Source organism: Sceloporus undulatus, chromosome 5 (genome assembly GCF_019175285.1).
Source record: "Sceloporus undulatus isolate JIND9_A2432 ecotype Alabama chromosome 5, SceUnd_v1.1, whole genome shotgun sequence".
NCBI lineage: Eukaryota > Metazoa > Chordata > Lepidosauria > Squamata > Phrynosomatidae > Sceloporus > Sceloporus undulatus.
Genome location: NC_056526.1, coordinates 51,449,149 through 51,469,900, shown reverse-complemented (window position 1 = coordinate 51,469,900; position 20,752 = coordinate 51,449,149). Strand labels below are relative to the sequence as shown.

Genomic DNA, 20,752 nt, shown 5'->3' with positions numbered 1-20,752 from the left:
GATGATAAAGATTCATTCTTCAGAAATTATTCCTCACTTGCAGTTTGTTGCAACTTTAGAATACATAGTTAATATTAGATAAAACATTAGAAGGTATTTTCTTCATACATACAAATAAAGGATACCCTAGATATTTTGAAAAATTATTTAAAGAATTTGATTTTTCTCATGACAATGAAAAATTAATATAAAAATCTAAAACAGTAGACAGGCTTGATGAAATAAATTTGAATGGCAAAAATTGTTTTAATTGCGTGGTTTAAAAAAAGGGCTACAGAGCTAATTTTGTACTGTGAGGTCAGGAGTTTTTAATGACAGTGAACGTGATACTTCAAGAATTGTACATGAATCACTGCAAAATTTGAGCTCAAGCAAGTCTGTGTACTTACTTGGAAGTTAGCTACATTACAAGCGAACATAGTTTCGGCTGTGTTGTGTGTACACAACTCCAAACAACTTCAGTCCTTTAAAAAAGCAGGCCTATGTCACTGATAACAATTAAAACAAACAATATCATTTCCTTTGAGAAGTATTTAATCTGGATATAACTGAATCTCTTCTCAATCCTTTTTAAATAACACAAATCAGCCTTGTTTTAAAAACTGGACTGTCGATGAATGGTGCTTTTCTGAATTCAGTCTGTACACTGGGTACAAAAGGAGAGACGGAGATTGATATTCCTTATTTATATCTAACAGGGGCTGTTGGTGAATTACCTCTTCTGAAAAGAACTCCAAGGTGAGCTTTAATTCCTCTTTTGTAGGCAGCTGACAATTTAGTCATTTGGAGTTTGGAACAGTACTGTACTCTAATACACTAGAAATTGGAAAATTAAAAAAAGTTTTAAAGAAATTATATTTCAAACAGGTTTTTTTTTTCATATTCAGGAATGTTTTTCTGGCAAAAAGATTTCCAGGAGGCTTTTTTGTCTGTTTCAAGTATAGTATTGAATGTTGAATAGAAAACAGTAGTCTAAAAGTACTCTTTGGGTAAGAAGACTGGTATTTATAAATACAAAACATGTTTTCTTTAGATATCATAACATTGTACTTGTATTCACCAAGATTGTATTAGATCAGCAGTTCTTCGTCTTCTTGGGGTCATGGATGCCTTTGAAAATCTGGTAAAAGCTAGGGAACAGCCCATCCAATACCATCATTGGCTATGAAGATTGTACATTACCTGACCATGTACAGTAGCGCCTGATCTTATTCTACATATGCTTGGAATGAAGCAATACCTTAATAACATAAATTGACATTAATAACCCCACCCAAGACAATATTCAAAGTAAGAAAAGGGAAATCAGAAAATAAAATCATTTTAGGAGCTTGGTTCACAGATCTACTAAAGCCCATCCATGGACCACTTATGGTGTGTCCTTGGAGTAGGCTAGACAATGAATATCTGATGCCCTGATCTGATTAATTAGAATTCTCCTGAGTAAAAAAGGGAATATGGGAAAATATACATGCAACTGTTTATGTTCAGGTAAGCGAGTAGAAGTTGGTATGGATCATAAAAACTATCCAAGGCGTTGGTTACTTTTGATTTCCATATGACAATGTTTGCTATAGATAATAGGCCACAATGAAAACTAGATGATATTCAGCACTGAACTGTCTCTAAGGAAATGTATAAAAAAAAAAAGAAAAGAAAAAAAGCCCTTTGGTGATATCTTTAATGGTCTACTGGTCATGCTAAAACTACTGGATTTAATCATAATTCACTCTTCAAAATTAAACTTGTAAATTATGTCAATATTTGCTAAAAGTTTATTTTTGAATGATGGGATACCCCCCCCCCCCAAAAAAAATCCATCATGCATTTCAACATTTTCTGTTTCACATTCATCTGTGGAAGAGCTTTACATTCTTACAGCAACTAACTTCAATATTAATTCACAGAAACAAAACAGGAGATTTAGTGCAGACCATCTAAGTCCTCAGCCTCCTAAGCTAAAGAGGTTCATATCAGGGTATGTCCAGGTCAACAAATCACCTATGAAAGGATGGGCTTTTCTTCACTGGAAGTCTTAATGTAGAGATCAGACTGTTGTTTGTTGAGAACATTTTAACTGTGAGAAAGATTTCTTCCACTGAGTAGGTTGAATCCAAGAGTACATAAAATGGAAAATGAATTTAAATTATGTGAAAACTGTGATTTCCCCTTTGCTTCTTCTTTTTAAATTAACTAAAACCTTCCTAGGTCTTAATGACTTCTCCTCAATAGTTTGTGTTCATGAGCAAAAATTTGGTCTGTTTTGTATTTTGTCATATACAGAAAGGGTAAACAAATGTGAATGTTAATGTTTAAAAACTCAGAATCTTAACCCAATAGAGGTGTCTTTGATAATGTGAGAAAAATCAGTGAGAAACACCTCTCATGGGACCTGGCTTATTCAGCTTGCTTTGAAATCTTTGATTATACAAGATTCTTTTTGTTTTCTTCCAGGAATGAATTTAATGCAATTCGTCAGAAAAGAGATCTCTTAACAGCTGAGGTAGGTTATACCTCAAAAGAAAGAAAAGAAAAAACCCACACGCTCACACTCATCTGCCTACTAAGGGCAGTTTGCTGTTTCTACAATGAAGTCTTTGTAAAGTAGAATGAAAATGGTAATAGCAAGGCTGGATGAGGAGGAGTAGCTTTTCCATACCTGTTTTCCTGCAGTTCTCAAAATGCAAACCTACATTCAGCCATTCATTCATTCATTCTTTGCAAATCGCTTCTAGAATTAAACACTGCAACAAACTAAGTGACGCACATCAAGCGGAAAAAGAGGCCTTTTCACTGTTATCTCTTTTGTAAGAGCAAACAAAAAGGCTCGGAATTTTGTTAGTGCTTGGCACAAAGCACAATCATGAAACAGTAGATGAGCTGTTTTGCAAATGGTGCTGTTACTGTGACAGTCTCTGCTCCACTCTCCAACAGGTTCCCAGGACAGAGATGTTACTTGTGAAAAGCGTTCTCCCTGCTTTCCTTCAACTGACATGCAGAGCTCTGAAAAAGTAATTTCTTAAATGACTCTTCCCAGAAATCCCCAGCCAGATAGCTTTTCCAAGGTCTGAAAGACAAATTAGGGTTCTGATATCACAGTTTCACTGTGATTTTAATGTATTGTTTCCATGACTTCAACCACTTTTATTATTTTTGAAATATGTGACACATGTGGGGTCATAGCAGTCCTAATCCCTTATACTCTTAGATTCTTCATCAGCCACACCTGAAAGATTCTGAGACAGCTCATGCTGGCTCTGTTGTGTTACTTAAAACTTCCTGTAAGGTTTTTCCTGTAAGCTTCAGATGGGTTTAGGACTGCAAAGCTTCCATTCTTGTTATAACTACTAGCCATGCTATTGCAAAACCACCATTTTCTATTTTAGCAAATACCATCTAGGAATGTTTCTCCTACTTAGTCTGTGCTAGGTCCATCACCTGATACTATGGTTTCCTAGGAAAGAGAATCTCAATTATTATTATTATTATTATTATTATTATTATTATTATGCTTTATTTATATAGCGCTGTAGATTTATCACATTATTTCTCAAAGCAGGAAAAAATGAAACAGACAGTGCTATCCTACCTTCTTAGGAAAAGAGAGCGCTTTGCTTTGGTTACTAAAAGAATAATGTTGGTTATCCAGCTACTGCCTTCATATGTGATAGAACAACACACTTTTCTTTATCTAGGTTCCATTTAAAAAGAACCTTTAGTCTGTGGAATAAATTCCCACAAAAGTTCACAAATAGATCTTATTGAGAAGGGATGCTATTAAGTACTGCTACCAAAACAAACCTCTCCATGTTATAGAAGCATGGCATCTGGTTCCAGTTATTGTTCTAGTGTGTCTTCCAATTGTTTCTGACTCAGGTTTACTGCACGGCAAACCTATCACTGGGTTTCCTGGCAAGATTTGTTTATAGAGGGTTTGCCTTTGCCTTCTTCTGAGACTGAGGGAGTATGACTGGCTCAAGGGCACCCAGTGGGTTTGTATGGCCAAGTGGGGAGTCAAACCATGGTCTCCAGAGTCAGAGTCCAGGGCTCAACCCACTATTTCTTACTACAAAACATTAAAAAAAATAAAAAATACAGCTTTTCTTCACAGATTGGTTTATCAGTGTAAAAGTATGGTATAAATGGAGGGAAGCTACATCAAATCTCCACAGAAGCACCCAAGATGTTTCCAGTTTATGTGCACATGCTCTCTCCCCCTCTCCTTCCCTCCCCATCATTCTACTTTTACCTTTCTCTTTGTCCCACACTGGACATGTTTTTCTCCACACATCCCTCTCCCATTTTTTATTCCAATCAGTCTGCTCATTTGTATGGCTCAATCTAGATGCAATCTATTAATTTGTAGTAACAAGTGTTTCAGGTAGACATGCATTATTTGCATTAGTTTCTGTTTCTCTCATAGATTGCTGCAGTTTCCTCCGGGGCTCCCATTCATGAGGCCTTTTCTCACGCTCAGAATTCATCTGGAGGTCAGTATCACTTTGTTGCTTCTTATAAAAGATAGCAGTGAAGTGTTACTTACGTTTTCTCATATAATAGTGTAACTATTATTGCCAGTCATTTTATGTAATGCTAATATAATGCTATATAATTATCTATAATTCTGCTGTTGTTGTGTGCCTCCAAGTTATTTTTTATTTATGGCAACTCTAAGGCAACCCTATCATGAGGTTTTCTGAACAAGCTTCTCCAGAGACAGTTGGCCATTATTATTCTCTGAGGATGAGAGACTATAACTTGCCCAAGGTCCCGCAGTGGGCTTTAATGCTCAAGTGGGGAACTGAGCCCTAATCTTTAGAGTCATATTCCAGTGCTCAAACTACTACACCATGCTGGCTCTATAACATACTTCTGTGTAATTCATTTCCATAAGGGCTGAAGATAACCTACCAAAACATCTAGTGTAAAAGAGAAGATACAGCAATTATATATATCTAATGGGGATAGAATTCAGAGATGCACCCATGTTAGTTTGGAATATTAGTATGCAAAGGGATACTATGAGGAAGTAGACCAAGCCTACAAAAGCTTATGCTACAGCTTCTTTTGCACAGTTAGTCTTGAAGGTGCTACAAGATCCCCTTGCATATGCATCTAATGTTAGCTTAGTTAAGGAAGAGCTGTCAAGATGAATAGCAACCATGCCTTCTGGCCTATGAAATGTGTGATAGCCCCCTGTTTTCATAGTTCCAGACAGGCTGCAAAGACAGAGGTTTATTGATGAGGCCATCCTAAGATTTTTGCTGTCTATGACAAAAGTCAAAATGCCTGTCCCACCACCCCCATTTCCATGTACAGACTTATCAGTTGAATCTTGCTAATAGTAAGATAGTTTGTTCTAAATTATTTAGGACCACCCTTCTCAACCTAGAGAACCTCTAGATGTGTTGGACTACAATTTATATCTGGAGGACACCAGGTTGGGGAAGGGTGATTTAAGATATTAATACAATTTTAATGCTCATTTGCAGCTGACTTTTTGCTATGCAGGTTCTTGCCCTCAGGATTGCCTTAATGGAGCAGTTTGTACAGAGGCAGGAGTGTGTGACTGTGAGACATTCCAGGCACAGGGAGAACGGTGTCAAACTGGTAAGTTCTAGTAACAGGTTATAGAGCTGAATTTCATATAAATGTGAGCTATTAAGCCTAATTTGTTAAAATTAAAGTACACATAATGCTTTGGCAACCTGTTACCAACAATTTCATTGGAAATACATTGCAATAATATTGTGTGCATTACGCTTTTGGCAAACCAGATTTAACATGTCACCTGACATTTCTCTGGTTCTAATATGCACTGGCAATATGGATATCCGTCTGTCCTAAGCATCCTTGAGAAACTGATTGGCATGCTGGAGCCTTTTTAAATCAATTTGCTTCTAATTTTGCTGACTACCACATTTATAGTTGGACCTGCTAGTATAATAACTATTTTATATTATGTTTAAGTGAATGGTCCATGATTATTTATCACTGTTATGTCTCTGTATGGTGTAATGACAAGTCTTCTTTGCTAGGAGTGTAAAACTTGTCGTCTAGATGTTTTTGGATTGCAGCTCCCTGTATTCATCAACATTATGCTGGCCAGGGCAGCTGGGACTTGCAGTTTAAGAACATATGGAGTGGTTCCATGATTCCTTTCCTCTGTTCCATACACTATGGAAACCTTTGCCTACACTGGAACTTGTAAATTCCTCACACTGTTCCTGGTGCTTGCTATCAGACAATTTCCACACCCCGCTGGTAGCTCCTGTCTCTATACAGGAATTGCCCATCAAATTGAAGACACTTTAAAAACATGCAAACATTTTAAACAGTTAAGAATCAAAGACCATGTGGACTAATGACATTTTGGGTACTGTCTGGAGGGATGCGGTGGCTTAATGGTTAAGACACCAGTTCTGATGATTGGAAGATCAGAAGGTTAGCAGTTCGAGGCCCAAGTGCTACATGATCGGGTGAGTGCCTGTCACTAGTTGCAACTTCTGCCAACCTAGCAGTTTGAAAGCATGCAAATGCAAGTAGATATAGAGGTACAACTTCAGTGGGAAGGTAACAGCATTTGGCACAGTCATGCAGGCCACATGTCCACTGAAGTAGTTCTTGGACAACTTTGGCTCTTCAGCTTAGTAATGGAGATGAGCACCGTCCCCTGCAGTCAGTTATGACTAGGCATTCATGTCAAGGGACTACCTTTAACTTTTACTGGAAGATTAGTGGGGATATAACCATCCTGATCTCCCTTGGGAAGGGCTGGGAATGCCCTGTTATATGTATTGGTCATCTAGGTCCAAAAAACACTGCAGAAATAATCCATGCCTTCAAGTCACCTGTAGACCTATGGCAACTTTCATAAGGTTTCGTAGACAAAGAAAACTCAGAAGTGGTTTGTCAATGCCTTCCTCTGAAATATAGCCTATAACACCTGGTATTCTTTGGCAGTCTCTCTTCCAAGTACTCACCAGGTTTGACCATGTTTAGTTTCCAAAATAAGATGGGATTTGTAGTCTTAAGGATATTTAGGGTCTGTAAACTGCAGGAATGTCTGATATCTATATTAAGCAGAGTATAGTGGGTCTAGTTCAGTAGGAACTTGTGATAGAAACAGGAGAAGTTGTAAGGTAAAAAAGAAATCTTACCTTTATTGTGTCAGGAAATCCATCTTCTTGAGAGAAGGCAAAGTGATGTCTGCAGATAAGAAGGAAGCAAAAGACTTGAGTACAATGATCTAAGAAAAGTACAGAGGGGTGAAATGAAAGGACAGACTTTATCTAGGCTCTCCTCTCTCACTGATCACTTCATACAAGTGTTGATGCCTCTTTCCTTCCAACATAAACCACATTACAGGGTAATTAATTGCAGGATAGTTAAGGCACGAAACACTTTGGTCAAGTCAACCTGCCATAGAAAGAGGTATAGCTTGTAACCAGCCAAAGCTAGGAGAAGTAACTCCTGATCACAGTAGGCATCTGGCTCTCTAGGGCCCAAGAGCACCCCTCAGACTGCAAATCTGGTCTTTCATAGAGAGTGCAACCATGGCCAGAATACATTGTAATCCCAATTTCAAGTGGACAGAATGTTATGTATTATCTAGACTGAAGTTCTATGTGTTCATCCATATCCACTACCTCATGGCATCCATTTAGGACTGCCATAGCTTTCTTGGCATCATTTGTGAAAAAGACAGTGACACACCCTCCCTAAATTCTGTGTGACTTCCTCTAGTGGCTGCTCTTCAATGTTTAAAAGCATAGGGGACCGTACTGAACCATGCAAAACCTCACAATTCTCCACCACTGGAAATGTTAACCCAAAAAGGACCAGAAGCCAACACCTGCAAAATGGTATCTGCATGTCCTGTGTCAACCAAATGCCCCAGAAGGATACCATGATGGATGAGATCAATGGATTTGCAGCCCAGCTCACCTCATCCTTTCCAACTTCCAATTAACAGTACATTGTAGTTGTGGGGATTTTTTGTAAAAAAATGAGATGATGACTACATTTGGAGTGGGCTATTTTGCATTTGTTATGGTTTTTTTTGTTGCTACACTTGTAAACTTCTCTATTTTCTCTAGTTGCAAATGGTGGCAAAGACAGAGATGGAATTTGCAAATCATGGGGGCAGTATCACTATGAAACATTTGATGGCATCTACTACTACTTCCCAGGAAATTGTTCTTACATTTTTGTGAAAGACTGTGGTGATCCAGAGCCTCAGTACACTGTGTGGGTAAGAGAAGAGAATTTGTATACAGAAGGAAGTGAAAGTACGGTGAAAAATGAATGCAACGTTTCCCTCTATTTCCTGTAAAATAGGTCCTGACTGATCAATTAATTGGCCAAATTAAGTGCAAGGACCCGTTATCAGAAAATATTCTTTGCATCTAATTAAAAATGGTGGAAAGTAAGAAATAAAGCCTTTGATGTAGATCAGTCAAATGTTGCCAGTTCATTGTGTGCAGTGATTCCATGTAATCACTCAGTACATTTTTTATGCTCATGCTTGGAATCAAGTCCTGACCTCCAGGGGTCATAATTCAGTGCTCAAACCATGACATGATGCTGGCTCTCTTAACATATTTTTAAAAGATAAATATAAAAGGTAAACGATAAATATAGAAGATAAAAGCAGAACACACCACTTTCAGAACACTATTCCACTACACGATTTACAATTCAAAATGTACACCTGACAGAATAAAAAGCCTGCTTCTTTACTTCATCAGTTAAGAAGTTTTAGTCATCCCACTAGCCTTAGGTTTTCCAGCCAACCTGCACCCACCTTGTATGGAATGGAAATGATATAGACATATTTGGTGTTTAGAAATATGATATTAATAGTTGATAATAAACATTTCCATCTCTAGTTCACCTTTTTTGGATGCAACTGTAGTGGTATGAAAATGTTGGAAAAAAAGAATAGGCTTCTTACTAGCATGTATCTCTTTCTCTTGTTTTTAGATTAATAACAGCCCACATTGTGTTGGTTCAGTATATGCTTGTTTGCGATCAATCAGCTTGTTTTTTTCAAATCAGGAGGAAATACTCATATTTGGGCATGAAGTAAGAAAGGGCAGAATCAGGTAAATAATCTAAAAGTCTTTTCTTAAGCAGACAAAAAATGCATAAAGTAAATGGATTAAATCATTTTTATAATACAACTGTATTCTATACACAATGGCCTAAATCTGTTTACTAGTCCCTAGTAGGTTAGACCCACTGAATCAATGGGCTTTATATAAATTTTGACTTAGAGTTGAAGAAGACAGGGCAGAAGGAGCGATTTCCAGCTGCTCTAGTTGCAGTCGCTTCGGGACCGTGGCAACCGGATGGCCTGCTCCTGAAATGGGCTGCCACCATATTCCCGAATGGCCTGCTTGCAGGAGCAGATTAAATCCGCTCCTTTTGCTGGATGCTTTGGGCTGCTTTAGGTGGCCGTAGAGTGGCTTCCGGCCACTTCAGGGGTATGCATCATCTAAACGCTATGCCCCTGAGGTGGCCGGAAACTGCTCTATTTGGCCTGTCTGTTTTGGGCCTAAGTATCATTGGAACTAATGGATTTATGCATTTCTGATAAATGTTGGAAATATGGAGTTAGTTGGTTTGAGTGATAGAGGTATTTTCCCCTAGTAATGTAATTTTTACATTAATATGTGAAAAAAGAGAAGGTCATACAGGTGGAATATCCCTTATCCAGCATTCCAAAACCTGAAATAGTCCAAAATCCAAAATTGCCCACATGGGTGACTGAAATAGTGACACCTTTGCTTTCTGATGTTTCAGTATACACAAATTTTGTTTCATGTACAAAATTATTGAAAACATTATGTATAAAATTACCTCCATACAATTTTTATAAGGTGTATGCAAAAGACAAATGAGTTTCATGTTTAGACTTGGGTCCTATCTTCAAGATATTTCATCAATATGCAAATATTCCAAAATCAGAAGAAACCCTGAAATCCAAAACACTTCTGGTCCCAAGCATACTAGGTAAGGGAGACTCAACCTGTATTAGTTTATCTGATACAGTATAAATATTTATATGATGATAAGGGAAATGGATAATTAAAATTAAGAATTTCAATTGTTGTGACTTTATTATAATTTGCATAATAATTTGATTTCTTTATTTTGTTTTTATTTGTACCAATGCCGAATTTTTGAAAAAGCAAAGACTTCTGTGTGATTAGACTGTATGATATGTAGTTTATTTTGTTTTGTTTTTTCCAGATTGACATTGCCACAAACAATTGGAAATATTTTCATTGAGAGATTAGCAGATTATATTCTGGTGAAAACTACATTTGGCTTTTCCCTTGCTTGGGATGGAAACTCTGGAATTTACATTAAACTGATAGACGAATATAAGGGCAAAACATGTGGTCTCTGTGGAAATTATAACAACAATACATCAGATGATTTTGTAATACAAAATAGTAAGCATATAATTGGGGCATATTGTTTGTGACAACACATTCTGCGATCATAGTCATTTGTAATTCAGAATTTTACTAGGATATTATCAGCTGTAAATTGTAATTGCATAATATTTTCTCAAAATGAGAGGATAATGTACATGCAGTATTCATATAGTGTTTTGGACTGTGGTTTCCAACCTTGAGTCTCCAGATGTTGAGTTCACATAATGTCTAGTCATTGTGCCTATGATCACAGAGGTTACTTTGTTCTTATTCTAATCTTTACAATAACTCCTTAAAGTAGTGATTTTATCTACATAATTCAAATAGGAGACTGAGGTAGAGAGAGACTGAGAGAGGCATGTTTAAGGCCAAACCCAGACCAGACTATTTCTGGCCTATAGCCTTGTACATCTTGACCAATAATACATTTTAGTATCAATTCTACAGTTTATAGTAAGTCAGTGTCAACTACCTGTAATGACAGAAACCTCATGTGTTTTTATTTTAATTTTATTATTATAAACAACAGTCCAATATGCATTAACTGTAAATCAAGAAAATACATTCAAGGAAATTAAAAACTTACTGTTAATGAAAGCATAATAAGTATATGTGCAATGAACAGAATAACAGTAGTTTGCTACATTTTGCACAATATGAATGCATCCTATAAAATATCAACTCAATTCAGTAACAACATTTTGCTGTAATTTTTGGCATTTTATCTTGTCTTACTTTTCAATATCAAAAAAATGTAGCTTAACTCTTGGATAAAAAACGCCTTTGGTTTAAGTCAAGAGAAGACTTGTTCTTACTTAAATTATTTCATACACCAAAAAGCATGTGCCTTAACTTACAGTTTAAGGCAAGGTTAGGCAACCCTTTTGAGCCGGGGGCCGGGTTGCTGTCCCTCAGACAACTGGGGGGCCGAAGCCAAAAAATAATTAAATAATTTTTTAAAAATTAAATAAACAAATAAACTGGGGCAAATGTAGGACAAAATTTTCAAATGGAGGGCACTTTTTAAATAAAAAATGGAGGGCACATGAAAAAATTTGCTGATTTTTTAAAAAATGTTAAGATAAATGCATGTTTCTGAGGCTTCTATAGAAATTGCCCCACCATGCCCCTCGCGTGAGATGCCAAAGGCCCCGGTGGCAATCGGTGGCAAGACCGGGCTGGGGCCCGTCCCAAGGCCTTGCCGGACTGCATCCGGCCCACGGGCCGCAGATTGCCTACCCCTGGTTTAAGGAGTTATGCTTGAGACTGGCACACAGAAATAAGAAGTATCTGTGCTTCAGTGTAATTTAGCCATCCTCCATGAGCCTTTTTTTTTGGGGGGGGGGGGATTTTTTTCATATTACACCATGTTGCAAGACAAATGCTTCATACCAGATTTCCCAGTGATAGGACAAATCATTTTAACATTATGACTGAATTTTGAAAATGCCACTTTTATAATGTAAGGCACTTAATGTAGTCTACTGCAATGAATATGGCATTTGCCACCCTGTTGATGGTTTTAGACTAACTGACAGCATCACAGACAACTAATACAACAGCTTCCCAGAAGGTGTTTATTTAATCCTTGTTAGAATTAGGCAAAGCATTCCAGCAAGTATGAGAATGAGCTAAGTGTCTATATTCTTGTGAGAATATTTAGCCTACTTCAGGTTTTCTTTTCTTCAGACACCAGCTTCTCATAATCAGACTTTCTTTGTAGACCTTTGATATTTAAGCTTTGGGCTGGTGATTCTGTCTGTCACTAGCAGCTTGCAGCATGAGAATGTAGTTTTATGTGAAGAGTCATTTTAACCATATAAATGATTAAACTGAATGCCTCGCTTTAAAAGAGAATTACATACTGTTAAGAACTAATTAGAAATGTGAAAACAGTGGCATTACCTGTATAATAATATGGTGGCAAAATGTTGCTTGCTTTTGTGGAAAATTCTGTTTTTCATTAGGTGACTATAAAGAAGATATTGCTAAATTTGCCAACAGTTGGTCTGTGCAAACTCCAGATGATGCAGTTTGTGTAGCTACTGCCTCTGATTTTCCTAGTCCTTGCTACATTGATGCAGAATCTTATGAGGTAAATTGGCTAGTGTGCTATTTTGTATAATAATGGCCTATACAAAACTTATTTTAGTGAATGGAAGGATACTTGTGTAAGGATGCTTTCTGTTCTTTCTGCCTGATCCCCACATAAATCCCTGTGAAACCCCCTTGAAAATCTTTACTGGAGGGCTTGGGAACCTAGAATGTTTTAGAGATTGCTTGATGCTCTAGATCAGGGCTTGGAAAAGTGGACTGCATGTGCCAACCAAATAGATTTCTGAAAGCTTCCAGCTGTAACAACTTGTTATTTTTCAGTGGTACTCACTCTGTTAACCAATCCAAACAGCAAGCATGATAGTAGAATTCCATAGCATTGAGACATGGCAGTTAAAGCAGTGGCAACCTGGATTATTTCTGCAGTGTGGATGGAGCTTTAGGCACTTAAGCAATAGTGTGGTATTGATAAAGGAAGGATTTTAACGACAACAATAACAACAATCATTATTGGTGTGTTGAATTTTTATAGTGTTCATGACATTTATTTAGATGTTAATTGCTCCTTTAGCTGTAACAACTCACACAGGCCCACATCTGAGTGAAATGCCAGAGAGAGATCACACATGTGGACACTGGTTAAGTGAGTTAAGACAAGAACATTGATCTGATTGTCAGGGACAAATTACCAAATATTTTAAAAGAAATATAATGAAATCAGGTGGCCTATAGTTATGAGATGCTGCCCTGTACAGTTTATACAACATATTGGATAATAGTTGGTTCTACTGTAAAATGCAATAAAAATTAATTCTAATTTCTGCTGTCTTATATTTACCATATCCCTCATAGCTCTCCAGATTATGATGGATACCACTTCCCATCATTCATGGTTACTGCCATACCTTCTGGGTCTGGTGTGAAATGGCGTTCAACATATCTAGAGGAGTACAGATTTTCCACCTTGTCTGCCTGTCTAGAAGGCATTTTGCCTAGTCAATGTTTCTGAAGCAGGATGTAATTTGAAATCCATGGACCAAATGCATGGAAAGGGTTCTAGTGAGAATTGTGCTGGTCTGTCTTAGAGGTATTAGATCTTCAGTAAAAATCCCCTTGCAATGTGATGTACATGTAGTGGAGAACATGTACATCAGTAATTAACTGTTTTCTTCTGTCCATAGGACATATACTTCAAGTGCCAAATACTCTTGCAGTTTCCTTTTTTTAGCTGCCACCAAAGCATAGATCCTTATCCATATATTTCCAGCTGTATGAATGACCTTTGTAGGTAAGCAGCAAATGAACTTTTTTTAGTCTTACAGGTCGTATTGTATAGTAATTATTTTTATATTATTGCCCTGTAAATGACTTTATGAACTAAAAACAATTCTAAATGTTCCCACTAAGATCAACAATTAGAAGCCAGTGACTTTCATTGTTTGACTCACATTGGGTATACTTGGAAATGGATGGGGCTATTTCCCCCTGTCCAAATCAATACTCAGTTTGTTGCCAAACCAATCCAGATTAGATACATTTTTCTGGAGTTACAGAATGGCAGGGGCTACAAGGGCCAGTTAGTCTAACCTGCCCGCCATGCAGATGCACACAATGACAGCACTCTTGAAAGATGTCTCAGCTCTTCAGAAGAACATTACATTAAAATTATTAAATTTTCCTACCTTTTGGTCACCATATCTGAAGTTGACTCAATGGATTCCAAATTAAACTCAACTGCTGCCTTTGACTTTTGTGGCTGTGTTCCAATGAAGTTATCTTTGAAGTTTGTAGTTCAGCAAATTGTATTGCCAAAGAGGCAAGCTGTTGTAAGTTTAACATGTATTCTGAAGAGCCTTTTTCCTCTACAAATAAAACCTGTACTCTTCAGTATTTTTCTTTGTTTTTATTGTGGCTGTGTAGTCACTGCTGGACATAGATATATTTTGTCAGCAAATAAAATTATATTCTGGGATTTGCTTTTCAGTTACATACCAATATAAGACTGAATACTTGACCCCTTTCTTTTGAGGTTATAATATCACTGTACAGTTAATGTTAAACTTTAAGTAAGGATTTATTTTGCCTCTTCAGAGAAGATGATGATGAAACTTACTGCCGGGCAGTGACAGAGTATGCTAGATCATGTTCGCATGCAGGCTACCCAATACGAGATTGGAGGGATGATTTTCCAGCATGTAGTAAGTTCAGTGCAAGTTTAATATCGATCACCTAGAAAATAGCTGATGTTAATCCTTGCTGAACCACCCTAATGTCAAAAACATCTTTTGAGGTACCACTGGTCCATTTCCAGGGTACTAACCAATGGACAACAATGGCAGGCATACTGCAAGCATTTGGATACAAGAATGTTTATAGGCGATAGGCTTCAGATATTTTGGCTTGTGTCTACTTAAGCAGAGCATTTCATGTTTTGGACATGATTCAGGATTATGTCTCAAGGAAGACATATAATCTTCAGCATGTTTCTTTAATTCTTTAAAATACCCTCTGTCATACCAGATCTCAGAGTAGCTTTCAATGAGATTCTCATACTAGATTTCTAAATCCTCTAAATGTTTAATTCTGTGTCTCCACACTCCTATCACTTTGAACAAAATCTTAAAGACCTTATTCTGTTTGGTTTTTAAAAAAATGACCATGAAATGCACTAAATTTAGGTTACTAGTGATTAGGTGCCCTAATTTTAATATACAGCTATTAGTACCAAAAAGGTAATAAATAGTTTGTGTATTTTGCATCTTCAGCCAAAGGAAAATAACAAAAATATAATAATGTTTAACCTGTTGCATTGTAGTTGATAAGTGTGAAGACACTTTTATCCATCGGGATTGTATTAGCTGTTGTCCACCAACCTGTACCTTTGAGAAAGATTGCCTTGGAAGTAACCTTCATTGCTTAGATGGATGCTACTGCCCAGATGGTAAGTGCAACTTTTTATTAATGTTATTTTAAAGTTGAACTATGTCAAGAACAGGAAAAGTGTCTTTAAATAGGGACAGTATCCAATTCATTTGAGTCTTTAGAAGATTCAGTCATGTCTTTCTAGGGTGCATATAGAATAATACCTATATACACAGTACTTTCCATACACAGAAGAGTATTTTCCATACACAGCTGAAAAAAAACCTGCAGGAATTACATTTGCCCAAATATGTTGATTACAGCTCTAGATATATAAGTAATATACTGTACAGTATTTGATAGTGTAGTTAAAATATGTGTGTCTGTCAGTATGCCCTATATTCCTTCTGACTTCTTTGAACCTTTAACTCCCTTCTCTGATGGCCACCACCCAAAAAATGTCCACTCAATCTTAATCAGGACGAAGCCAGATCTACTCCAGATTCTGAAGAGTCTAAGAAGCAAGGGTTTAAAGTAGGACCCATTAGTCTAGAGCTTTAGGGGGGAAAAAAACTTTACACAGTAGCAGGTGACCAAATGTCCAGGACTGGACCAGGTAATAATTCACTCATCAGTAAATTATGGAGATGCATTTATTTACAAGTGCTGGGGAAAAGGTATACCTATTTACAACCAAAATACTCTTTGGGAAATATATAGCTGGCCCTCTGTATCCATCGATACTTTATCCACAGATTTAAGCATCCATGGCTTGAAAATATTTTGAAAATATATTAATTCCAAAAAGCAAACTTCGATTTTGCCATTTTATGTAAGGGACATCATTTTACAATCCATTGTATTTAATGGGACTTAAACATCCATGGATTTTGTTATCCACAGGGAGTTCTGGAACCAAATCCCAGCAGATACTAAGAGGCCCCTATACAGTCAAAAACAACAATAATCATCAAGTTGACTTCAGGAGAAATGATCCAGGACAGTAGGAACAGGGTACAATATTCCAAGCAATAAGAGAGACAGAAATCTGTGTTACAAAATGTGAAGGGAAAAGAGGGGTGGGGAGCTGATCCACAGCAACCAGGATGGCCACAGTTAATCAATTAGAGAAGGTTAGAACCTTCTAGCTGTTTAGCTTATGTTTTAAAAGTGATTAAACACAATATTATCACTTCTGTTTACTATGGACAAAGTTCCATGTTAACTAAATTTAAAGAAAGCTATTTTGAAACTGGGAAATGCAGATAGAGTGTTATCAATGATCCTCCTTATATGATATTTTGGTTAAGGAATTTCCTTGCTACATATGGAGGGAGATCTTTGTTATATATTGAATGACTTGTAACATTGTATTATCTGTATGTTGTGATTTCATTAATGATATTTTTGTTACTTAGGTCTCATACTGGATAATGGAACTTGCATTTCTTTGTCTGACTGCCCTTGTATTTATCATGGGAGAGCTTTTCCTGTAGGCTCAACCATTGAGCAAGAATGTAGTAATTGGTATGTAATTTTTATTTCTGTCATCTCTCCACCTTCTGTCTGAATGTTAATAGTTCTTTTAAAAGAATTTGCTGTGTGGTACTATTGCAGTGAAGGGGGCACCGCACAGAGCAATGCACAGAGACCAGCATATGGAAGAAAAAAAGGCCACAACTGTATTAAATACATCTGACAGGTGGGGTTGGCATGGGTCAGGATCTGGCATAAACCAACCCAACTGTTAATTGATGAACCCTGTTGCCTGGTCACAGCCAGGCCTTGCGATGACAAAAGGGGGTAGCCGGATAAGACGGAATGGCATCCTGTGCCCAGCATGTGGCCTGATCTAAGCCTCTGGGCTGATAGGAACTCCCTGCCCCTTCTGACCAACCTGCCCTTTCCAGTGGCCAAACCAATCTGAGGCCACATCCAGCTCCCAGTGCATTCCGGGAGTTGTAATCTCACCCAGTCAGAAGCCACAGCAACCTCCAAGCACCTTCCCAGCAATAAATTGGCTGGCCTAGTGAGTCAGGCAGCCACACCTATTGCAAGAGCACCTTTTTTAGTAGATTAAAAGCAAAATGGTTACAAAGAATGTTTGTCTAACAGAAATGTTTATAGTGTTTCCCTATCAGCCCAAATGTATATAGCTAATATTTTTTTATAAATTATAATTTGTTTAGCATTTGTGTTGGTGGTACTTGGAACTGCACTCAACATGATTGCCCTGGTAAGTTGTGGGGTTTTTTTTACAAGTGTGTAGATGACTATGTGTATATGAGATATCAATTGATATCTACGTTATGCAAAACTTACGTTGATCTAGCAGCACAATCCTATGTATTTTTATTTGGATGTAACTTCCACTGAGTTCATTGGCACTTACTCCGAAGTATGCTTGCATAGGAATGCTGCCAGTTTGCTTAGCTATGACCACAAGAACAAGCCAATAGAGGAATGTTTTACAATTCTTCTAAATGATAGTTCAGGTTTAGATATCAGCGTGTCATTCACAGAGGTTTATATCTGATCCTATAGCTTATCTAGTAGATATGTGTCAGTTTACATTAGTGCATGTATGCACATGCAGAAAGTTGTTAACATCAAATCATTGATTATGAAGAGTCCTATAAAGTGTGATAAGATTTTCTTGAAAATATGCCATATGTTACAACTTCCTGTGTGTTTCATGCTCACAGCTTTGGATAATAATAAATTGGAAACGACTTGAAGGCACATGACAACAACACAATCTCAGTTTTGCTCATGCACATAAGTACTTCATTCCTTTGCATGAATTATGATTAAATCAGAAGGCTTCAATGTACTGTAGTTCTCTGTTTCATACAAAAAAAGTCCAGAACAAGAATGACTCAAGATTTTATACCAGCTTGACTTGGCTTTGTTGAAGCTTCTAGCTTGTCTTGAATGTGGCAACTATAGTTTCACAGTGAGCAGAACAGGGAACAGCAAAGCAGATACATTAGAGTTGATAGCTTTCATGGTTGGCATCCATAGATTTTTGTGGGTTTTTCGGACTATGTGGCTGTATTCTGGAAGAATTTATTCCTGATGTTTAACCTGCATCTGTGGTTGGCATCTTCAGAGAATGGTATGATGGAGGTGTGTGGGGTATATATGCTGTGTGACCCTTGGTTGAGAGGAAGTGATTTACATGTTAATTTGTGTGTTGTACTGTTGGTAAATGGCTAGGCCTCAGGGTGGGATGATATGAGAGGAGGATTTGTGTCTATTTAATAAGTGATCCATGGTATGGTGTTTGTGGATTTCAATGCCTTCCCTGTGCATTATGACTTGATAGTTGTTGGTGTGGTCCAGAATTTCAGTGTTTTCAAATAGCATTTTATGCCCAGGTTGGCTTATAATGTGTTCTGCTACTGCTGATTTTTCTGTCTGGCCCAGTCTGCAGTGTCTCTTGTATTTCTTAATTCCTGTTTGAACACTGCATTCAGTGAAAAATCTGCATGCCATCATTCTCTGAAGATGCCAGCCACAGATTCAGGAGAAATGTCAGGAATAAATTCTTCAAGAACATAGCCACATAGTCCGAAAAACCCACAAAAATCTATAGATACACTAGAAGTTTCCTATTTTCAATTTGTGCAAAAGGCAGAGGAAAACTGCTGTATAACAGACAAAATGTTTGTGTCTTGGCTTGTTAAGTCAAGATGTAATTATCTGGAGTAGGCCACCAACTTTAGAAAGTACAAGAAGTGAATTTCCTTCCTTCTCCATGGTGTACAGATAGTATAATTAAAATGATGTTTGTCTTTTCCACGCTCAAAAGTAGTTGAGCACTGAAGTGCAAACTACTTTTGAAAGGGTCCTAAATTTTAGTATACATCATAGGGCCTTATTGCATTAGGTTCTTCTCCCGCAAAAATAGTGTTTCTAAAAATGCTAGTCAAGCAGGACTTCTGTCTTTCCTCTCACACTTTAACAACCATTTTGAGATTAGTGTCCATTTGTGCTAAAACTTTATTGCAAGCTTATCACACATAAGACTTATCTACCCACTTCCTGCATAACATTATTTTTGCCTCTTTTCCTAGTTTGGCATGCATACATGTACAGAGAGAGAAAGAGAAAGAAAGAGAAATAAATAAATAAATATAATATACAAATATAAATGGAAACAGTCTTATATTTTAAAAGGGTTCTTTTCATGGTTAGACTTTTAGTTTACAGCAAACCTAAATAGTTGCTAATTGCTGGCATGTGAAGCCAGCAGCTACTTCATATATCTGCCTGAGCTATCCTGATCCTTGCTTTCATCTGCCAACAATTATTAAGTCTGAAGTTAAGAAGAAACAGCAAGCAAGCAAGAGCTAATGAAGTAAACACTTTTTAAAACTTTAAGATGCTTTTCCTCTTACATTTTCAGGTGTGTGTGTGTATGAAAGAGAGAGAGAGAGAGAGAGAGAGAGAGAGATTCTGGGCTGGAAAAGGAGGTGGCGTAAGGGGACAGTGAGCCACCCAAAGCACACCCACTGACCACCCAAGATTGCCCAAAAAAAGTGCAATTGAACTTTAGCATGAGAAATTGTGGCGGAAAAGTAGTGGGAAAGGAGGTCATTAACAATCTCCCAGGGGAGAACAAGCAAAACTATCTCCCTCTGGAGAACAACAGAACAGCAACAGCGTCGTGCAATAAGGCTGAGACAATAGCAAGACTAATGAGTCATTGTGATGCTATGATGCCATGGTGTGATAAGACTTATAAAGTAGTAAGGATAGAAGTAGAAAAAGAGATAAAAGAAGATTTAGATGTTTAACCTGCATTGGTTCTCACTGCTTGTTACATGCTGTCATCTGGCTGTGTGAAACAATTTTGCTACTTACCTTTCTTTGCCTTCAGCGGAATGTTCAATTGTTGGTGATTCCCATTTCACAACATTTGATGGTCGCCATTACACCTTCCTTGGTATATGTCAATATATTCTGGTGAAAGGCATTGGGAAAGACAAATTTACAATCACCTTACAGAAAACTCCCTGTGGTCAGGTAAAGTTCTACTTAAATTAAAATTTTATGGTGATAAAGGAATGCCTACATAACTTTATGCAGTTACAGCCAATAAATTAAGAAGATTAACAATTGTAAATCACTCTTTTACTTAATATTGAACATTTAGCTGACCATAACCTGGATTTTATTTCATTTGTAAGGATTGCCTTTTGTAAAACCAATTGTGCCTTTTACTGAGATTAAGTCTACAGAGCTTTTCATTCATGCATGATTACACAAGCATCTACATATTTGGTTACAAACTGAGCAGGTGTCTTAGGCAGATAAATGCTCTTGGTGACAGGGTTGAACAGTTTTGATATACAGCCAACCAGATAAGAGGCGTTTTGAAG

General features: G+C 37.2%; 1 protein-coding gene across 1 annotated transcript in view; it reads left to right on the top strand.

Annotated features, from left to right (window-relative positions):
- The first annotated feature begins 613 nt into the window (after positions 1-613).
- The window catches only part of OTOGL (otogelin like), a 106,395-nt gene continuing 86,256 nt past the window's right edge, over positions 614-20,752 (top strand). Inside the window, 14 exon segments of the mRNA XM_042467983.1 lie at positions 614-738; positions 2,455-2,503; positions 4,424-4,490; positions 5,512-5,610; positions 8,100-8,254; positions 8,986-9,107; positions 10,258-10,463; positions 12,416-12,543; positions 13,685-13,791; positions 14,595-14,701; positions 15,319-15,444; positions 16,784-16,892; positions 17,555-17,601; positions 20,251-20,396. Coding sequence (XP_042323917.1) covers positions 614-738; positions 2,455-2,503; positions 4,424-4,490; positions 5,512-5,610; positions 8,100-8,254; positions 8,986-9,107; positions 10,258-10,463; positions 12,416-12,543; positions 13,685-13,791; positions 14,595-14,701; positions 15,319-15,444; positions 16,784-16,892; positions 17,555-17,601; positions 20,251-20,396 — 1,593 coding nt within the window.